Source organism: Salvelinus namaycush, chromosome 29 (genome assembly GCF_016432855.1).
Source record: "Salvelinus namaycush isolate Seneca chromosome 29, SaNama_1.0, whole genome shotgun sequence".
In the NCBI taxonomy this organism is placed as follows: domain Eukaryota; kingdom Metazoa; phylum Chordata; class Actinopteri; order Salmoniformes; family Salmonidae; genus Salvelinus; species Salvelinus namaycush.
The window spans coordinates 29,097,427-29,117,019 of record NC_052335.1 but is presented as its reverse complement, the minus strand read 5'-3'; the positions used below and the strand labels follow the sequence as shown (position 1 = coordinate 29,117,019).

The following is a 19,593-nucleotide window of genomic DNA, read 5'->3' as shown; positions in this document are numbered from 1 at the left end:
ACAGAAAATACATCTCAAATGCCACCCTACTCTCTATATAGCGCATTATTTTTGACCAGGGCCTATGGATGAATCCACAGGGCTCTGTTTAAATGGAGCGCACTATGTAGGGAATAGGGTGCCATTTGGGTGCCATCCAGAAAGGCCTGGACTCACTAAACAAATACACAGCGGAGATCTGGCTTTGGCTTATAGCTGACGGACTCCATTATACACAGCAATGAAAAACCAATATGGAGTAGAGGGAGATGAGTGCTCCCCGGTGTGGGTCTGCGCTGGAAAACCCTTTCAGGTACAGCGAGAGGAAGGGACAGGGAAAGGGAGAGAGCGAGAGCGAGAGAGTTGGGGGAGAAAAAAAAGTGGGAGGGAGTATGGGGTTATATTTATTACAGTATCTATCTATGAGAGAGACGCAGAAGGAATTGGAGAAAGAGAGAGAGAGTCAGACAGAGAAGGGGAGAAAACCAGAACGAGAAAGAGGGTGGGGAGAGGGTTGAGGGACACACAGAGAGACAGAGACAGAGACAGAGACAGAGACAGACAGACAGACAAAGACAGACAGACACACTCCAAGACAAAGTATCGGGGTGTCCAAGACACAGTATCCATGTCATAGGTCATCACAGTATCCATGTCATAGGTCATCACACTATCCATGTCCTAGGTCATCACAGTATCCATGTCATAGGTCATCACAGTATCCATGTCATAGGTCATCACAGTATCCATGTCATAGGTCATCACAGTATCCATGTCATAGGTCATCACAGTATCCTTTTCATAGGTTATCACAGTATCCATGTCATAGGTCATCACAGTATCCATGTCATAGGTCATCACAGTATCCCTGTCATAGGTCATCACAGTATCCATGTCATAGGTCATCACAGTATCCCTGTCATAGGTCATCACAGTATCCATGTCATAGGTCATCACAGTATCCATGTCATAGGTCATCACAGTATCCATGTCATAGGTCATCACAGTATCCATGTCATAAGTCATCACAGTATCCATGTCATAGGTCATCACAGTATCCCTGTCATAGGTCATCACACTATCCCTGTCATAGGTCATCACACTATCCCTGTCATAGGTCATCACAGTATCCATGTCATAAGTCATCACAGTATCCATGTCATAGGTCATCACAGTATCCCTGTCATAGGTCATCACACTATCCATGTCATAGGTCATCACAGTATCCATGTCATAGGTCATCACAGTATCCATGTCATAAGTCATCACAGTATCCATGTCATAGGTCATCACAGTATCCCTGTCATAGGTCATCACAGTATCCATGTCATAGGTCATCACAGTATCCATGTCATAAGTCATCACAGTATCCATGTCATAGGTCATCACAGTATCCATGTCATAGGTCATCACAGTATCCATGTCATAGGTCATCACAGTATCCATGTCATAGGTCATCACAGTATCCATGTCATAGGTCATCACAGTATCCCTGTCATAGGTCATCACAGTATCCATGTCATAGGTCATCACACTATCCCTGTCATAGGTCATCACAGTATCCATGTCATAGGTCATCACACTATCCCTGTCATAGGTCATCACAGTATCCCTGTCATAGGTCATCACAGTATCCATGTCATAGGTCATCACAGTATCCATGTCATAGGTCATCACACTATCCCTGTCATAGGTCATCACAGTATCCATGTCATAGGTCATCACAGTATCCATGTCATAGGTCATCACAGTATCCATGTCATAGGTCATCACACTATCCCTGTCATAGGTCATCAGAGTATCCATGTCATAAGTCATCACAGTATCCCTGTCATAGGTCATCACAGTATCCATGTCATAAGTCATCACAGTATCCCTGTCATAGGTCATCACAGTATCCCTGTCATAAGTCATCACAGTATCCCTGTCATAGGTCATCACAGTATCCATGTCATAAGTCATCACAGTATCCATGTCATAGGTCATCACACTATCCCTGTCATAGGTCATCACAGTATCCCTGTCATAGGTCATCACAGTATCCATGTCATAGGTCATCACAGTATCCATGTCATAGGTCATCACACTATCCCTGTCATAGGTCATCACAGTATCCATGTCATAGGTCATCACAGTATCCATGTCATAGGTCATCACAGTATCCATGTCATAGGTCATCACACTATCCCTGTCATAGGTCATCACAGTATCCATGTCATAGGTCATCACAGTATCCATGTCATAGGTCATCACAGTATCCATGTCATAGGTCATCACACTATCCCTGTCATAGGTCATCACAGTATCCCATCACAGCACATAGACATTTAATATACCTTCAATTCAGACAAAAAATACCTGAATGAGTACATACATATATACCTCCAGACCTATTACGATCATTTCCAGTCACGCATTGCATCATCATGGTTTCACTGAGGTCCGGAGATGGCAGCACCCGATTGGATGCTGGGGGAGGGAGTTGCGTTACCAGACAGGAAACAGATGGCCCCGGGCGAAAGAAGGGAAAAAAAGCCAGGCCAAAGAAGGACAGGGAGAATGCCTCGCTCCCTTCTTCCCTCCCCCTCTTCTTCCGACACATTGGCGTTTGGAGGCTTGGCTCAGTTGGGTTACTGGCTTTAGATCAGAGTAGCGGAGGCTCGTTGAAGGATCTTTAAATAACACGATACTAACCACAGCCTGGGTGGTTAGGTCATCACAGTATCCCTGTCATAGGCCCACAGAACTATTTCAGGTCTACGGGAGACACCCTTTGACAGCACAGTTTGGTACCCAACGAGAGTGAAGGAGGAGGAGAGGGTTTAACACTATCTATCACACCACAGGGTTAACACTATCTATCACACCACAGGGGTTAACACTATCTATCACACCACAGGGATAACACTATCTATCACACCACAGGGGTTAACACTATCTATCACACCACAGGGGTTAACACTATCTATCACACCACAGGGGTTAACACTATCTATCACACCACAGGGTTAACACTATCTATCACACCACAGGGTTAACACTATCTATCACACCACAGGGTTTAACACTATCTATCACACCACAGGGGTTAACACTATCTATCACACCACAGGGTTTAACACTGTCTATCACACCACAGGGGTTAACACTGTCTATCACACCACATGGTTTAACACTATCTATCACACCACAGGGTTAACACTATCTATCACCCCACAGGGTTTAACACTGTCTATCACACCACAGGGTTAACACTATCTATCACACCACAGGGTTAACACTGTCTATCACACCACAGGGGTTAACACTATCTATCACACCACAGGGTTTAACACTGTCTATCACACCACAGGGTTAACACTATCTATCACACCACAGGGTTAACACTGTCTATCACACCACAGGGTTAACACTGTCTATCACACCACAGGGGTTAACACTATCTATCACACCACAGGGTTTAACACTGTCTATCACACCACAGGGTTTAACACTGTCTATCACACCACAGGGTTTAACACTATCTATCATACCACAGGGTTAACACTATCTATCACACCACAGGGGTTAACACTATCTATCATACCACAGGGGTTAACACTATCTATCACACCACAGGGTTTAACACTATCTATCACACCACAGGGTTAACACTATCTATCACACCACAGGGTTTAACACTGTCTATCACACCACAGGGTTTAACACTATCTATCACACCACAGGGTTTAACACTGTCTATCACACCACAGGGTTTAACACTATCTATCACACCACAGGGTTAACACTATCTATCACACCACAGGGGTTAACACTATCTATCATACCACAGGGTTAACACTATCTATCACACCACAGGGGTTAACACTATCTATCATACCACAGGGGTTAACACTATCTATCACACCACAGGGTTTAACACTATCTATCACACCACAGGGTTAACACTATCTATCACACCACAGGGTTTAACACTGTCTATCACACCACAGGGTTTAACACTATCTATCACACCACAGGGTTTAACACTGTCTATCACACCACAGGGTTTAACACTATCTATCACACCACAGGGTTAACACTATCTATCACACCACAGGGGTTAACACTATCTATCATACCACAGGGGTTAACACTATCTATCACACCACAGGGTTTAACACTATCTATCACACCACAGGGTTAACACTATCTATCACACCACAGGGTTTAACACTGTCTATCACACCACAGGGTTTAACACTATCTATCACACCACAGGGGTTAACACTATCTATCATACCACAGGGGTTAACACTATCTATCACACCACAGGGTTTAACACTATCTATCACACCACAGGGTTAACACTATCTATCACACCACAGGGTTTAACACTGTCTATCACACCACAGGGTTTAACACTATCTATCACACCACAGGGTTTAACACTGTCTATCACACCACAGGGTTTAACACTATCTATCACACCACAGGGTTAACACTATCTATCACACCACAGGGGTTAACACTATCTATCATACCACAGGGGTTAACACTATCTATCACACCACAGGGTTTAACACTATCTATCACACCACAGGGTTAACACTATCTATCACACCACAGGGTTTAACACTGTCTATCACACCACAGGGTTTAACACTATCTATCACACCACAGGGGTTAACACTATCTATCACACCACAGGGTTTAACACTGTCTATCACACCACAGGGTTTAACACTATCTATCACACCACAGGGGTTAACACTATCTATCACACCACAGGGTTTAACACTATCTATCACACCACAGGGGTTAACACTATCTATCACACCACAGGGTTAACACTGTCTATCACACCACAGGGTTTAACACTATCTATCACACCACAGGGATAACACAATCTATCACACCACAGGGTTTAACACTATCTATCACACCACAGGGTTTAACACTATCTATCACACCACAGGGTTGAACACTATCTATCACACCACAGGGTTTAGCACGATCTATCACACCACAGGGTTTAACACTATCTATCACACCACAGGGTTTAACACTATCTATCATACCACAGAGTTTAGCACTATCTACCACACCACAGGGTTAACACTTTCTATCACACCACAGGGTTAACACTGTCTATCACACCACAGGGTTGACACTGTTTATCACATCACAGGGTTAACACTATCTATCACACCACAGGGTTTAACACTATCTATCACACCACAGGGTTAACACTGTCTATCACACCACACCACAGGGTTAACACTGTTTATCACACCACAGGTTTAACACTAATATCACACCACAGGGTTAACACTAATATCACACCACAGGGTTAACACTAATATCACACCACAGGGTTAACACTAATATCACACCACACCACAGGGTTAACACTGTTTATTACACTACAGGGTTAACACTTTATCACACCACACCACAGGGTTAACACTAAGGTCAGTTGTTGTGTCTCACGAGAACTCCCAGACTAATACATTACAGTATGTGCGTCCCAAGTGGCACCCTATTCCCTTTATAGTGCACTACTTTTGACTCGAGCCCTATGGGTTTCCCTATGGGCCCTGGTCAAAAGTAGAACACTATATAGGGAATAGGGTGCCATTTGGAACAGAGCCGGTATCTTTGTTGGGATCTGCTTCTTCTAACCAATGGTACACACAACTCTTTACTAGCCTGGTCCCACATTTGTTTGTGCCGTCTTGCCAACTCCTCTGTCATGAATTGGTGTGACAATGACACGGTATTTTGAGCCCATAGAAATAGATTGACCGGCAGCCATATTGAGTGTTCCCATGAGTGAACCAGTCAAATTACAGTGGTGTGTGGAGGGGTGTGTACCTTCTAGGAATTATATTTATATGGTTGAGCCTATGTAAAGTAAGCATTGACGGCATTCCATGGGTGTATTCATTAGAATGCACTGTAGTAAAACATTTTGCAACAGAAAACGAAAGCGAGCATTTCTTATGGGATGAGTCCAGGTAGTCCATCCCAGTTTCAGTCCATATTATTCCATTTGGTGGCTAATGAATACAACCTTGGTGTTCCTCTCTAAACCAACAACAACCATCTGATAATATTGTAGACACGCCGAGGGCCAAACTAGTGGCTGCAGCGATGTAATGCTTCATTCAGAACACCCCGGGTTGTAAACTCTGCAGTGATGTAATGCTTCATTCAGAACACCCCGGGTTGTAAACTCTGCAGCGATGTAATGCTTCATTCAGAACACCCCGGGTTGTAAACTCTGCAGTGATGTAATGCTTCATTCAGAACACCCCGGGTTGTAAACTCTGCAGCGATGTAATGCTTCATTCAGAACACCCCGGGTTGTAAACTCTGCAGTGATGTAATGCTTCATTCAGAACACCCCGGGTTGTAAACTCTGCAGTGATGTAATGCTTCATTCAGAACACCCCGGGTTGTAAACTCTGCAGCGATGTAACGCTTCATTCAGAACACCCCGGGTTGTAAACTCTGCAGTGATGTAATGCTTCATTCAGAACACCCCGGGTTGTAAACTCTGCAGTGATGTAATGCTTCATTCAGAACACCCCGGGTTGTAAACTCTGCAGTGATGTAATGCTTCATTCAGAACACCCCGGGTTGTAAACTCTGCAGTGATGTAATGCTTCATTCAGAACACCCCGGGTTGTAAACTCTGCAGTGATGTAATGCTTCATTCAGAACACCCCGGGTTGTAAACTCTGCAGTGATGTAATGCTTCATTCAGAACACCCCGGGTTGTAAACTCTGCAGTGATGTAATGCTTCATTCAGAACACCCCGGGTTGTAAACTCTGCAGCGATGTAATGCTTCATTCAGAACACCCCGGGTTGTAAACTCTGCAGCGATGTAATGCTTCATTCAGAACACCCCGGGTTGTAAACTCTGCAGTGATGTAATGCTTCATTCAGAACACCCCGGGTTGTAAACTCTGCAGTGATGTAATGCTTCATTCAGAACACCCCGGGTTGTAAACTCTGCAGTGATGTAATGCTTCATTCAGAACACCCCGGGTTGTAAACTCTGCAGTGATGTAATGCTTCATTCAGAACACCCCGGGTTGTAAACTCTGCAGCGATGTAATGCTTCATTCAGAACACCCCGGGTTGTAAACTCTGCAGCGATGTAATGCTTCATTCAGAACACCCCGGGTTGTAAACTCTGCAGTGATGTAATGCTTCATTCAGAACACCCCGGGTTGTAAACTCTGCAGCGATGTAATGCTTCATTCAGAACACCCCGGGTTGTAAACTCTGCAGTGATGTAATGCTTCATTCAGAACACCCCGGGTTGTAAACTCTGCAGTGATGTAATGCTTCATTCAGAACACCCCGGGTTGTAAACTCTGCAGTGATGTAATGCTTCATTCAGAACACCCCGGGTTGTAAACTCTGCAGCGATGTAATGCTTCATTCAGAACACCCCGGGTTGTAAACTCTGCAGCGATGTAATGCTTCATTCAGAACACCCCGGGTTGTAAACTCTGCAGTGATGTAATGCTTCATTCAGAACACCCCGGGTTGTAAACTCTGCAGCGATGTAATGCTTCATTCAGAACACCCCGGGTTGTAAACTCTGCAGTGATGTAATGCTTCATTCAGAACACCCCGGGTTGTAAACTCTGCAGTGATGTAATGCTTCATTCAGAACACCCCGGGTTGTAAACTCTGCAGTGATGTAATGCTTCATTCAGAACACCCCGGGTTGTAAACTCTGCAGTGATGTAATGCTTCATTCAGAACACCCCGGGTTGTAAACTCTGCAGCGATGTAATGCTTCATTCAGAACACCCCGGGTTGTAAACTCTGCAGTGATGTAATTCTTCATTCAGAACACCCTGAAATATGGGAGTGATAAACTGGCTACAGCGATGCAAAACACATGTTTACTGTACGTACAGTGTGTGTGTGTGTGTGTGTGTGTGTGTGTGTGTGTGTGTGTGTGTGTGTGTGTGTGTGTGTGTGTGTGTGTGTGTGTGTGTGTGCAACCCCATTTTCACTACAGCGACACAACCCAATAAATGTGCTTAAATTGAAACGTCATCGCACAACCACGAAAAAAATGAAAAAACACACACCATCTCTAGCCTACACCCACACACACACACACACTATCTCTAGCCTACACACACACACACACACACACACACACACACACACACACACACACACACACACACACACACACACACACACACACACACACACACACACACACACACACACACACACACACACACACAATCTCTAGCCTACTCTTAATTGCTTGATTAAACAACTTATTTTTCAACCGATTTCACACATTATTGACAGTCTGAGAGGAGAATAAGTTGTATTAGACTGTATCTCCTCTTTCTTTCTCTCTGTCCCCCCCTCTCTCCCACATGTTTTTGGGCACACAGCGATCCCTTGCTTCTCAGAACAAATGTAGTTTAATGAGGGTGAGGAACGGTGGAGAGAGATGGAGGGAGAGGGAGAGAGAGGAGGGCCAGTAAAAACACACCATATACTGCCAGGCCTGATCAGATATACAGCAGGCTGAGCCCAATACCTGACACTGGGTTTTACCTCCATGTACTGATGACTGGTGGCATGCCATCAGATACGCACAGAAACACCTACACAACACACTATAACATACGTTCCCACATGTAAACATATACACATGCAGTATTTGCTAGAACACAGGGCCTTTCTCTCCTCTCCCTGTGGTGCAGTGGTCTGGTCTAACTAGAACATAGATCAGTGAAGCAAGTCAAAGGGCCAGCTTCACACACACACACACACACACACACACACACACACACACACACACACACACACACACACACACACACACACACACACACACACACACACACACACACACACACACACACACACACACACACACACACACACACACACACACACACACACACAACTACAGAATATACCTGTCCTACACACTAGATCCCAGGAGGGAGATTTGAGCAAGCTGCCAAAGAAACACTTGAATGGATTCATTCCCCAGACACTCTGCCCTTTAAAATACCTCACACTTCAATGGCTTCATTCCCCAGACTCTATGCCCTTTAAAATACCTCCCCGCCCAGCAAAATGTATTTTCTCTCTCAAACCTCCAAGGTTCCACCCAAACAGGCCCCTTGGAAGCACACTCCGCCTTCAATATGTGTGTATGCATGTGTGTTCGTAACTGGTGTGTTCATAGCTGGTGTGTGACCTGTTTGTGTGTATGTGTGTGTGTGGTGTGTGTGTGGTGTGGTGTGGTGTGGTGTGGTGTGGTGTGTGTGTGTGTGTGTGTGTGTGTGTGTGTGTGTACCTGTGTATTTGTGTGCATCTGTGTGTGAGTATGTATTTGGGGTTAGGGAACTAGGGTGGAAACAGAGGGTTTAGAGAGCAAGAAGTTAGGGAGCTAGGGGGGATAAAGAGGATTTAGGGAGCCAGGGGTTAGGGAGCTAGGGGGGATAGAGGGGTTAGGGAGCTAGGTGTTAGGGAGTAGGGGTAATAGAGGGATTAGGGAGCTAGGGGTTAGGGAGTAGGGGGATAAAGATGGGTTAGGGAGCTAGAGGGGATAGAGAGGGGTTAGGGAGCTAGGTGTTAGGGAGTAGGGGTAATAGAGGGGTTAGGGAGCTAGGGGTTAGGGAGTAGGGGGATAAAGATGGGTTAGGGAGCTAGGGGGGATAGAGAGGGGTTAGGGAGCTAGGGGGAATAGAGGGGTTAGGGAGCTAGGTGTTAGGGAGTAGGGGGAATAGAGGGGTTAGGGAGCTAGTGGTTAGGAAGTAGGGGGGATAGAGGGGTTAGTGAGCTAGGGGTTAGGGAGTAAGGGGATAGAGGGGTTAGTGAGCTAGGGGTTAGGAAGTAGGGGGAATAGAGGGGTTAGTGAGCTAGGGGTTAGGGAGTAAGGGGATAGAGGGGTTAGTGAGCTAGGGGTTAGGGAGTAGGGGGGATAGAGGGGTTAGTGAGCTAGGGGTTAGGAAGTAGGGGGGATAGAGGGGTTAGTGAGCTAGGGGTTAGGGAGTAAGGGGGATAGAGGGGTTAGTGAGCTAGGGGTTAGGGAGTAAGGGGGATAGAGGGGTTAGTGAGCTAGGGGTTAGGGAGTAAGCGGGATAGAGGGGTTAGTGGTCACAACTTGCAGACTTGTTTACATGCTGCTGTGCATTTTGTTGCCAACCTTACTTTGCTACCTGACAACTTTACGGTTTATACTTTTTAATTACCGTTTTTATTTTAATTTTTTCCCTCGCTCTACTTTTTTTCATTCAACCTTTTCACTCCAGACGTTTTATCTGGACGTGGTTCGTCAGGACTTCCAACAGCCGAAGCTAAGTAGTAACATTAACATGATGCCTTCTAATTGCAGTCGCTGTACTCATAATATACAGGAGAACGATCGCCTTACGGCGAGGATAGCTGTGCTGCAAGCCCAGCTTCAGACGCAATCATTAGGCAAGGGTAATTTCAGTGTAGGAAAGGATGAAACAGCGTCTGTACCACCAGTAAGTACAGATAGTAGTTTAAATCCCCTCGCACAGTCCCCGCAGCCGGACAACTTTCTCATGGCTTCTGGAGGGAAATGCTGTAGGAATGCTCAACCGGAGTCGCTCATTCAGCCGACAGAAACTTTCAACCAGTTCTCCCCATTAAGTAGCGAGTCGGAGTCAGAGGCCGAGCATTCTCTGGTCTCTACTCCTCCCGTTACGGGGTCTGAGACGCCAAAGGCTCCCACCATTAGCTCTGACAAATTGAAAACCCTAGTCATTGGCGACTTCATTACCGGTAGTATTAGACTTAAAACGAATCATCCAGTGATCATACACTGTTTACCAGGGGGCAGGGCTACCGACGTTAAGGCTAATCTGAAGATGGTGCTGGCTAAAGCTAAAACTGGCGAGTGTAGAGAGTATAGAGATATTTTTATCCACGTCGGCACCAACGATGTTAGGACGAAACAGTCAGAGGTCACCAAGCGCAACATAGCTTCAGCATGTAAATCAGCTAGAAAGATGTGTCGGCATCGAGTAATTGTCTCTGGCCCCCTCCCAGTTAGGGGGAGTGATGAGCTCTACAGCAGTCTCAAAACTCAATCGCTGGTTGAAAACTGTTTTCTGCCCCTCCCAAAAGATAGAATTTGTAGATAATTGGCCCTCTTTCTGGGACTCACCCACAAACAGGACCAAAACCTGGCCTGTTGAGGAGTGACGGACTCCATCCTAGCTGGAGGGGTGCTCTCATCTTATCTACGAACACAATGAAATAGGGTGCAGGGCCAGGCAGTAGGCTGTTAGCCAGCCTGTCAGCTTAGTGGAGTCTGCCACTAGCACAGTCAGTGTAGTCAGCTCAGCTATCCCCATTGAGACTGTGTCTGTGCCTCGACCTAGGTTGGGCAAAACTAAACATGGCGGTGTTCGCCTTAGCAATCTCACTGGATTAAAGACCTCCTCCATTCCTGCCATTATTGAAAGAGATTGTGATGCCTCACATCTCAAAATAGGTCTACTTAATGTTAGATCCCTCACTTCCAAGGCAGTTATAGTCAATGAACTAATCACTGATCATAATCTTGATGTGATTGGCCGGACTGAAACATGGCTTAAGCCTGATGAATTTCCTTTGTTAAATAAGGCCTCACCCCTGGTTACACTAGTGACCATATCCCAAGTGCATCCCGCAAAGGCGGAGGTGTTGCTAACATTTACGATAGCAAATTTCAATTTACAATTTTTTTTATTTTTTTTTTCGTCTTTTGAGCTTCTAGTCATGAAATCTATGCAGCCTACCCAATCACTTTTTATAGCTACTGTTTACAGGCCTCCTGGGCCATATACAGCGTTCCTCACTGAGTTCCCTGAATTCCTATCGGACCTTGTAGTCATAGCAGATAATATTCAAATTTTTGGTGACTTTAATATTCACATGGAAAAGTCCACAGACCCACTCCAAAAGGCTTTCGGAGCCATCATCGACTCAGTGGGTTTTGTCCAACATGTCTCTGGACCTACTCACGGCCACAGTCATACTCTGGACCTAGTTTTGTCCCATGGAATAAATGTTGTGGATCTTAATGTTTTTCCTCATAATCCTGGACTATCGGACCACCATTTTATTACGTTTGCAATCGCAACAAATAATCTGCTCAGACTCCAACCAAGGAGCATCAAAAGTTGTGCTATAAATTCTCAGACAACCCAAAGATTCCTTGATGCCCTTCCAGACTCCCTCTGCCTACCCAACGACGTCAGAGGACAAACATCAGTTAACCACCTAACTGAGGAACTCAATTTAACCTTGCACAATACCCTAGATGCAGTCGCACCCCTAAAAACTAAAAACATTTGTCATAAGAAACTAGCTCCCTGGTATACAGAAATACCCGAGTTCTGAAGCAAGCTTCCAGAAAATTGGAACGGAAATGGCGCCACACCAAACTCTAAGTCTTCCGACTAGCTTGGAAAGACAGTACCGTGCAGTATCGAAGAGCCCTCACTGCTGCTCGATCATCCTATTTTTCCAACTTAATTGAGGAAAATAAGAACAATCCTAAATTTATTTTTGATACTGTCGCAAAGCTAACTAAAAAGCAGCATTCCCCAAGAGAGGATGGCTTTCACTTCAGCAGTAATAAATTCATGAACTTCTTTGAGGAAAAGATCATGATCATTAGAAAGCAAGTTACGGACTCCTCTTTAAATCTGCGTATTCCTCCAAAGCTCAGTTGTCCTGAGTCTGCACAACTCTGCCAGGACCTAGGATCAAGGGAGACACTCAAGTGTTTTAGTACTATATCTCTTGACACAATGGTGAAAATAATCACGGCCTCTAAACCTTCAAGCTGCATACTGGACCCTATTCCAACTAAACTACTGAAAGAGCTGCTTCCTGTACTTAGCCCTCCTATGTTGAACATAACAAACGGCTCTCTATCCACCGGATGTGTACCAAACTCACTAAAAGTGGCAGTAATAAAGCCTCCCTTGAAAAAGCCAAACCTTGACCCAGAAAATATAAAAAACGATTGGCCTATATCGAATCTTCCATTCCTCTCTAAAATTTTAGAAAAAGCTGTTGCGCAGCAACTCACTGCCTTCCTGAAGACAAACAATGTATACGAAATGCTTCAGTCTGGTTTTAGACCCCATCATAGCACTGAGACTACACTTGTGAAGGTTTTTAAATTACCTTTTAATGGCGTCAGACCAAGGCTCTGCATCTGTCCTCGTGCTCCTAGACCTTAGTGCTGCTTTTGATACCATCGATCACCACATTCTTTTGGAGAGATTGGAAACCCAAATTGGTCTACACGGACAAATTCTGGCCTGGTTTAGATCTTATCTGTCGGAAAGATATCAGTTTGTCTCTGTGAATGGTTTGTCCTCTGACAAATCAACTGTAAATTTCAGTGTTCCTCAAGGTTCCGTTTTAGGACCACTATTGTTTTCACAATATATTTTACCTCTTGGGGATGTCATTCGAAAACATAATGTTAACTTTCACTGCTATGCGGATGACACACAGCTGTACATTTCAATGAAACATGGTGAAGCCCCAAAATTGCCCTCGCTAGAAGCCTGTGTTTCAAACATAAGGAAGTGGATGGCTGCAAAGTTTCTACTTTTAAACTCGGACAAAACAGAGATGCTTGTTCTAGGTCCCAAGAAACAAAAAGATCTTCTGTTAAATCTGACAATTAATCTTGATGGTTGTACAGTCGTCTCAAATAAAACTGTGGAGGACCTCGGCATTACTCTGGACCCTGATCTTTTGACGAACATATCAAGACTGTTTCAAGGACAGCTTTTTTCCATCTACGTAACATTGCAAAAATCAGAAACTTTCTGTCCAACAATGATGCAGAAAAATGTATCCATGCTTTTGTTACTTCTAGGTTAGACTACTGCAATGCTCTACTTTCCGGATACCCGGATAAAGCACAAAATAAACTTCAGTTAGTGCTAAATACGGCTGCATAGTATCCTGACTAGAACCAAAAAATTTGATCATATTACTCCAGTGCTAGCCTCCCTACACTGGCTTCCTGTTAAGGCAAGGGCTGATTTCAAGGTTTTACTGCTAACCCACAAAGCATTACATGGGCTTGCTCCTACCTATCTTTCCGATTTGGTCATGCCGTACATACCTACACGTACGCTACGGTCACAAGACGCAGGCCTCCTAATTGTCCCTAGAATTTCTAAGCAAACAGCTGGAGGCAGGGCTTTCTCCTATAGAGCTCCATTTTTATGGAATGGTCTGCCTACCCATGTGAGAGACGCAGACTCGGTCTCAACCTTTAAGTCTTCACTGAAGACTCATCTCTTCAGTAGGTCATATGATTGAGTGTAGTCTGGCCCAGGAGTGTGAAGGTGAACGGAAAGGCTCTGGAGCAACGAACCGCCCTTGCTGTCTCTGCCTGGCCTGTTCCCCTCTCTCCACTGGGATTCTCTGCCTCTAACCCTATTACAGGGGCTGAGTCACTGGCTTACTGGTGCTCTTCCATGCCGTCCCTAGAAGGGGTGCGTCACTTGAGTGGGTTGAGTCGCTGACGTGGTCTTCCTGTCTGGGTTGGCCGTGGCGGAGATCTTTGTGGGCTATACTCGGCCTTGTCTCAGGATGGTAAGTTGGTGGTTGAAGACATCCCTCTAGTGGTGTGGGGCTGTGCTTTGGCAAAGTGGGTGGGGTTATATCCTGCCTGTTTGGACCTGTCCGGGGGTATCATCGGATGGGGCCACAGTGTCTCCTGACCCCTCCTGTCTCAGCCTCCAGTATTTATGCCACAGTAGTTTATGTGTCGGGGGGCTAGGGTCAGTCTGTTATATCTGGAGTATTTCTCCTGTCTTATCCGGTGTCCTGTGTGAATTTAAGTATGCTCGCTCTAATTCTCTCTTTCTTTCTTTCTTTCTTTCTTTCTTTCTTTCTTTCTTTCTTTCTCTCTTTCTCTCTCTCTCTTTCTCGGAGGACCTGAGCCCTAGGGCCATGCCTCAGGACTACCTGGCATGATGACTCCTTGCTGTCCCCAGTCCACCTGGCCGTGCTGCTGCTCCACTTTCAATTGTTCTGCCTGCGGCTATGGAACCCTGACCTGTTCACCGGATGTGCTACCTGTCCCAGACCTGCTGTTTTCAAATTTCTAGAGACAGCAGGAGCGGTAGAGATACTCTCAATGATCGGCTATGAAAAGCCAACTGACATTTACTCCTGAGGTGCTGACTTGTTGCACCCTCGACAACTACTGTGATTATTATTATTTGACCATGCTGGTCATCTATGAACATTTGAACATCTTGGCCATGTTCTGTTATAATCTCCACCTGGCACAGCCAGAAGAGGACTGGCCACCCCTCATAGCCTGGTTCCTCTCTAGGTTTCTTCCTAGGTTTTGGCCTTTCTAGGGAGTTTTTCCTAGCCACCGTGCTTCTACACCTGCATTGCTTGCTGTTTGGGGTTTTAGGCTGGGTTTCTGTACAGCACTTTGATATATCAGCTGATGTAAGAAGGGCTATATAAATACATTTGATTTGATTTGTTAGAGAGCTAGGGGTTAGGGAGTAGGGGGATAGAGAGGGGTTAGGGAGCTAGGGGTTAGGGAGTAGGGGGTATAGAGGGGTTAGGGAGCTAGGAGTTAGGGAGTAGGGGTATAGAGGGGTTAGGGAGCTAGGGGTTAGGGAGTAGGGGGTATAGAGGGGTTAGGGAGCTAGGAGTTAGGGAGCTAGGGGTTAGGGAGTAGGGGGTATAGAGAGGTTAGGGAGCTAGGGGGTTAGGGAGTAGGGGGTATAGAGGGGTTTGGGAGCTTGGGGTTAGGGAGTAGGGAGTATAGAGAGGGGTTAGGGAGCTAGGGGTTAGGGAGTAGGGGGGGTAGAGAGGTTAGGGAGCTAGGGGTTAGGGAGCTAGGGATTAGGGAGTAGGGGGGATAGAGAGGGGTTAGGGAGCTAGGGATTAGGGAGCTAGGGGTTAGGGAGTAGGGGGGATAGAGGGGGGATAGAGAGGGGTTAGGGAGCTAGGGGTTAGGGAGTTGGGGGGATAGAGAGGGTTTAGGGAGCTAGGGGTTAGTGAGTAGGGGGGATAGAGAGGGGTTAGGGAGCTAGGGGTTAGGGAGTATGGGGGATAGAGGGGGGTTAGGGAGTAGGGGTTAGGGAGTAGGGAGGATAGAGAGGGGTTAGGGAGCTAGGGGTTAGGGAGTAGGGGGGATAGAGGGGTTAGGAAGCTAAGGGTTAGGGAGTAGGGGTTAGGGAGTAGGGGGGATAGAGGGCTTAGGTAGTAGCACTGAGAGGGGGTAGGGGTATAACACTGAGGGGGGGGGTATAACACAGAGGGGGGGTAGGGGTATAACACAGAGAGGGGGGTAGGGGTATAACACTGAGGGGGCGGGGGGGGTAGGGGTATAACACTGAGGGGGGGGGGGGGGTAGGGGTATAACACAGAGAGGGGGGTAGGGGTATAACACTGAGAGGGGGGTAGGGGTATAACACTGAGAGGGGGTGTAGGGGTATAACACTGGGGGGGTAGGGGTATAACACTGAGAGGGGCTAGGGTAAAACACTGAGAGGGGGTAGGGGTATAACACTGAGAGGGGGTAGGGGTATAACACTGAGGGGGGGGGGGTAGGGGTATAACACTGAGGGGGGGGTAAGGGTATAACACAGAGAGGGGGTAGGGGTATAACACTGAGAGGTGGGTAGGGGTATAACACTGAGAGGGGGTGTAGGGGTATAACACTGAGGGGGGTAGGGGTATAACACTGAGAGGGGGTAGGGTATAACACTGAGAGGGGGTAGGGGTATAACACTGAGAGGGGGTGTAGGGGTATAACACTGAGGGGGGGGGGGGTAGGGGTATAGGGGTACCCCACCTCCATTGTCTGAACTGAAGCAGCTGGTGACACGCTCCTAGTTCATTGTCTGGTCTAAGTTTCTGAACTGAAGCAGCTGGTGGCACGCTCCTAGTTTATGACTGTGAAAGTGTGCATGGGCGGTTGAGTGGTTAAGCGTTCAGGCTGCGGTCGTGGTGACCGTGGACCCACGCTGAGGCAGAGTATTCTCAAAATAAACACATTCAATTAGAAGGAGAACACCCGTGAGGGGTGAACACTAACCATGCACAGAGCAGCAAACATCATCAAGCCAAGTTAAGTTTAGTTTGATAAGTGCAACATGGGAATCTATCATGATAGAAGTACATTATAACAACAGTGTATTAACTTCATGCTAACAGGTGGTCACTCACTCTTCCGGTGCAAAATAGCAGACAGCCAGACAGCTAGCCAACCATCCATACATCCAGTCATCCATCCAGACAGCCAGCCATCCAGACAGCCAGCCATCCATCCAGACAGCCAACCATCCATCCAGACAGCCAGCCAGTCATCCATCCATCCAGTCATCCAGCCAGCCATTCAGATCCATCCATCCAGACAAACAGCTAGACACCAGGCAGACAGACAGCTAGACACCAGGCAGACAGACAGCAAGACACCATCCAGACAGACAGCTAGACACCAGGCAGACAGACAGCTAGACACCAGGCAGACAGACAGCTAGACACCATCCAGACAAACAGCTAGACACCAGGCAGACAGACAGCAAGACACCATCCAGACAGACAGCTAGACACCAGGCAGACAGACAGCTAGACACCATCCAGACAGACAGCTAGATACCAGGCAGACAGACAGCTAGACACCATCCAGGCAAACAGTTAGACACCAGGCAGACAGACCGCTAGACACCAGGCAGACAGATCGCTAGACACCAAGCAGACAGACAGACAGCTAGACATCAGACAGACAGACAGCTATACTTTAGACAGACAGCTAGACATCAGACAGACAGACAGCTAGACATCAGACAGACAGACAACTAGACATCAGACAGACAGACAACTAGAGACCAGACAGACACAGACAGACAGACAGACAGACAGACAGACACAGACAGACAGACAACTAGAGACCAGACAGACACAGACAGACAGACAGACAGACAGACAGACAGACAGACAGACAGACAGACAACTAGAGACCAGACAGACACAGACAGACAGACAGACAGACAGACAGACAGACAGACAGACAGACAGACAGACAGACAACTAGAGACCAGACAGACACAGACAGACAGACAGACAGACAGACAGACAGACAGACAGACAGACAGACAGACAGACAGACAGACAGACAGACATCCCATGCCCGCTCTGTGGGAATATAACAAAATGCCAGCCTGGTCCAATAATGGAGCCAGTGGAGCCTGCTCAATACGACAAGCACCTCATTACTACCCACACAGACCATCTATGGCCAAGGGAGAGACTGTTCCCATGCTCTCACCTCTCTCTAGTCTACCTCTCTGTGTTTCGGTCTCTGTCACAATCCACAATCCAATTTCTCTTCCATTGTCATTCTCTCTCTTTCATTTACTCTCTCTCATACACAAACAACTGAAGTTAAGTCCGACCGGCTCGCAAATAAGCACCGCCAACACATGCCATATGCAGTATTTTAGGAGGGCAGCTGTTTCTTGCTGTTGTTGCTGAATTTCTCTCATCTGTCCACACAGGCTCACCATGTCTCAGTCTTGGTTCGCTGTCGGAGTCTTAATCCACTCACCTCCAGCCTGTAAATCTCTCACTGCTAGTCTGACACTGAACACTTGTCCCTTCATTTCCCATAGGAATCCTCCCAGAGACGAGTGACGATGGCTGGCTTCATCACCAGTGAGCTATACTGAGCTCCCAATGAGGAATAACACGAGAGATTCAATACTGAACCTTCAATGAGGAATAACATGTGAGATTCAATACTGAGCTCCCAATGAGGAATAACACGAGAGATTCAATACTGAACCTTCAATGAGGAATAACATGTGAGATTCAATACTGAACCTTCAATGAGGAATAACATGTGAGATTCAATACTGAACCTTCAATGAGGAATAACATGTGAGATTCAATACTGAACCTTCAATGAGGAATAACATGTGAGATTCAATACTGAACCTTCAATGATGGGTTAGCTGACAACGTCATGAAAACAATGTGCGCTCCTCAACGGGGTAGAAGTCAGCCTGTTGTGATTCAGGATGGCCAGATTGCTAGCAAGAATGACAAGAAACTGCCATGTGGGGAATCGTAATTGGCTCGTTTCTTGATACCATGTCTTTACTTTTTGTGTTTTGACTGATTTCATGTCAATGCTAATATGGCAAATAAATTGCCAGCTAGATAACCAACAACTGTAACGATGTCGTTGAGAGACAAGTGCTCATTGTGCAAATGTATTTACAATTTTCAACATTTTTTTAAGACGAAAAATGGTTTACATGTTGTCAACAATCTATGCCAACCTCGTCTGTTTAGCCCCATAGTTGAACACGCCTCGGTTTTGTTGCTAAATAATCAACCTGTCAATAACATGACAGATTTTATACTGAGCTCTAAGTTAGCAATAACATGATACTGAGCCTTCAGTGAGCAATAACATGATACTGAGCCTTCAGTGAGCAATAACATGATACTGAGCCTTCAGTTAGCAATAACATGATACTGAGCCTTCAGTTAGCAATAACATGATACTGAGCCTTCAGTGAGCAATAACATG

The 19,593-nt window shown here is 46.1% G+C and overlaps 2 protein-coding genes across 2 annotated transcripts in view; both read left to right on the top strand.

The window, feature by feature from the left end:
* Positions 1-248: 248 nt before the first annotated feature.
* On the top strand, positions 249-2,310 carry LOC120024239 (dynein heavy chain-like). Its single transcript, XM_038968433.1, has 3 exons — positions 249-292; positions 597-1,840; positions 1,913-2,310. Exons 1-3 carry the CDS (start codon positions 249-251, stop codon positions 2,308-2,310), a joined length of 1,686 nt encoding a protein of 561 aa, XP_038824361.1.
* Positions 2,311-18,691: 16,381 nt separating this feature from the next.
* LOC120024238 (glutamate receptor ionotropic, kainate 2-like) overlaps positions 18,692-19,593 on the top strand; it is a 163,350-nt gene continuing 162,448 nt past the window's right edge. Inside the window, exon 1 of the mRNA XM_038968432.1 lies at positions 18,692-18,710. Coding sequence (XP_038824360.1) covers positions 18,692-18,710 — 19 coding nt within the window. The remainder of the gene's footprint in view (positions 18,711-19,593) is intronic.

What these genes read in the sequence shown, in the direction of transcription:
- LOC120024239 (XM_038968433.1), top strand. Translation starts at nt 249, where the DNA reads ATGAGTGCTCCCCGGTGTGGGTCTGCGCTGGAAAACCCTTTCAG. An exon ending in GCGCTGGAAAACCCTTTCAG is followed by an intron (nt 293 to 596) that starts GTACAGCGAGAG and finishes GGGGTGTCCAAG; the next exon opens with ACACAGTATCCATGTCATAG. An exon ending in TCACAGTATCCATGTCATAA is followed by an intron (nt 1,841 to 1,912) that starts GTCATCACAGTA and finishes TCCCTGTCATAG; the next exon opens with GTCATCACAGTATCCATGTC.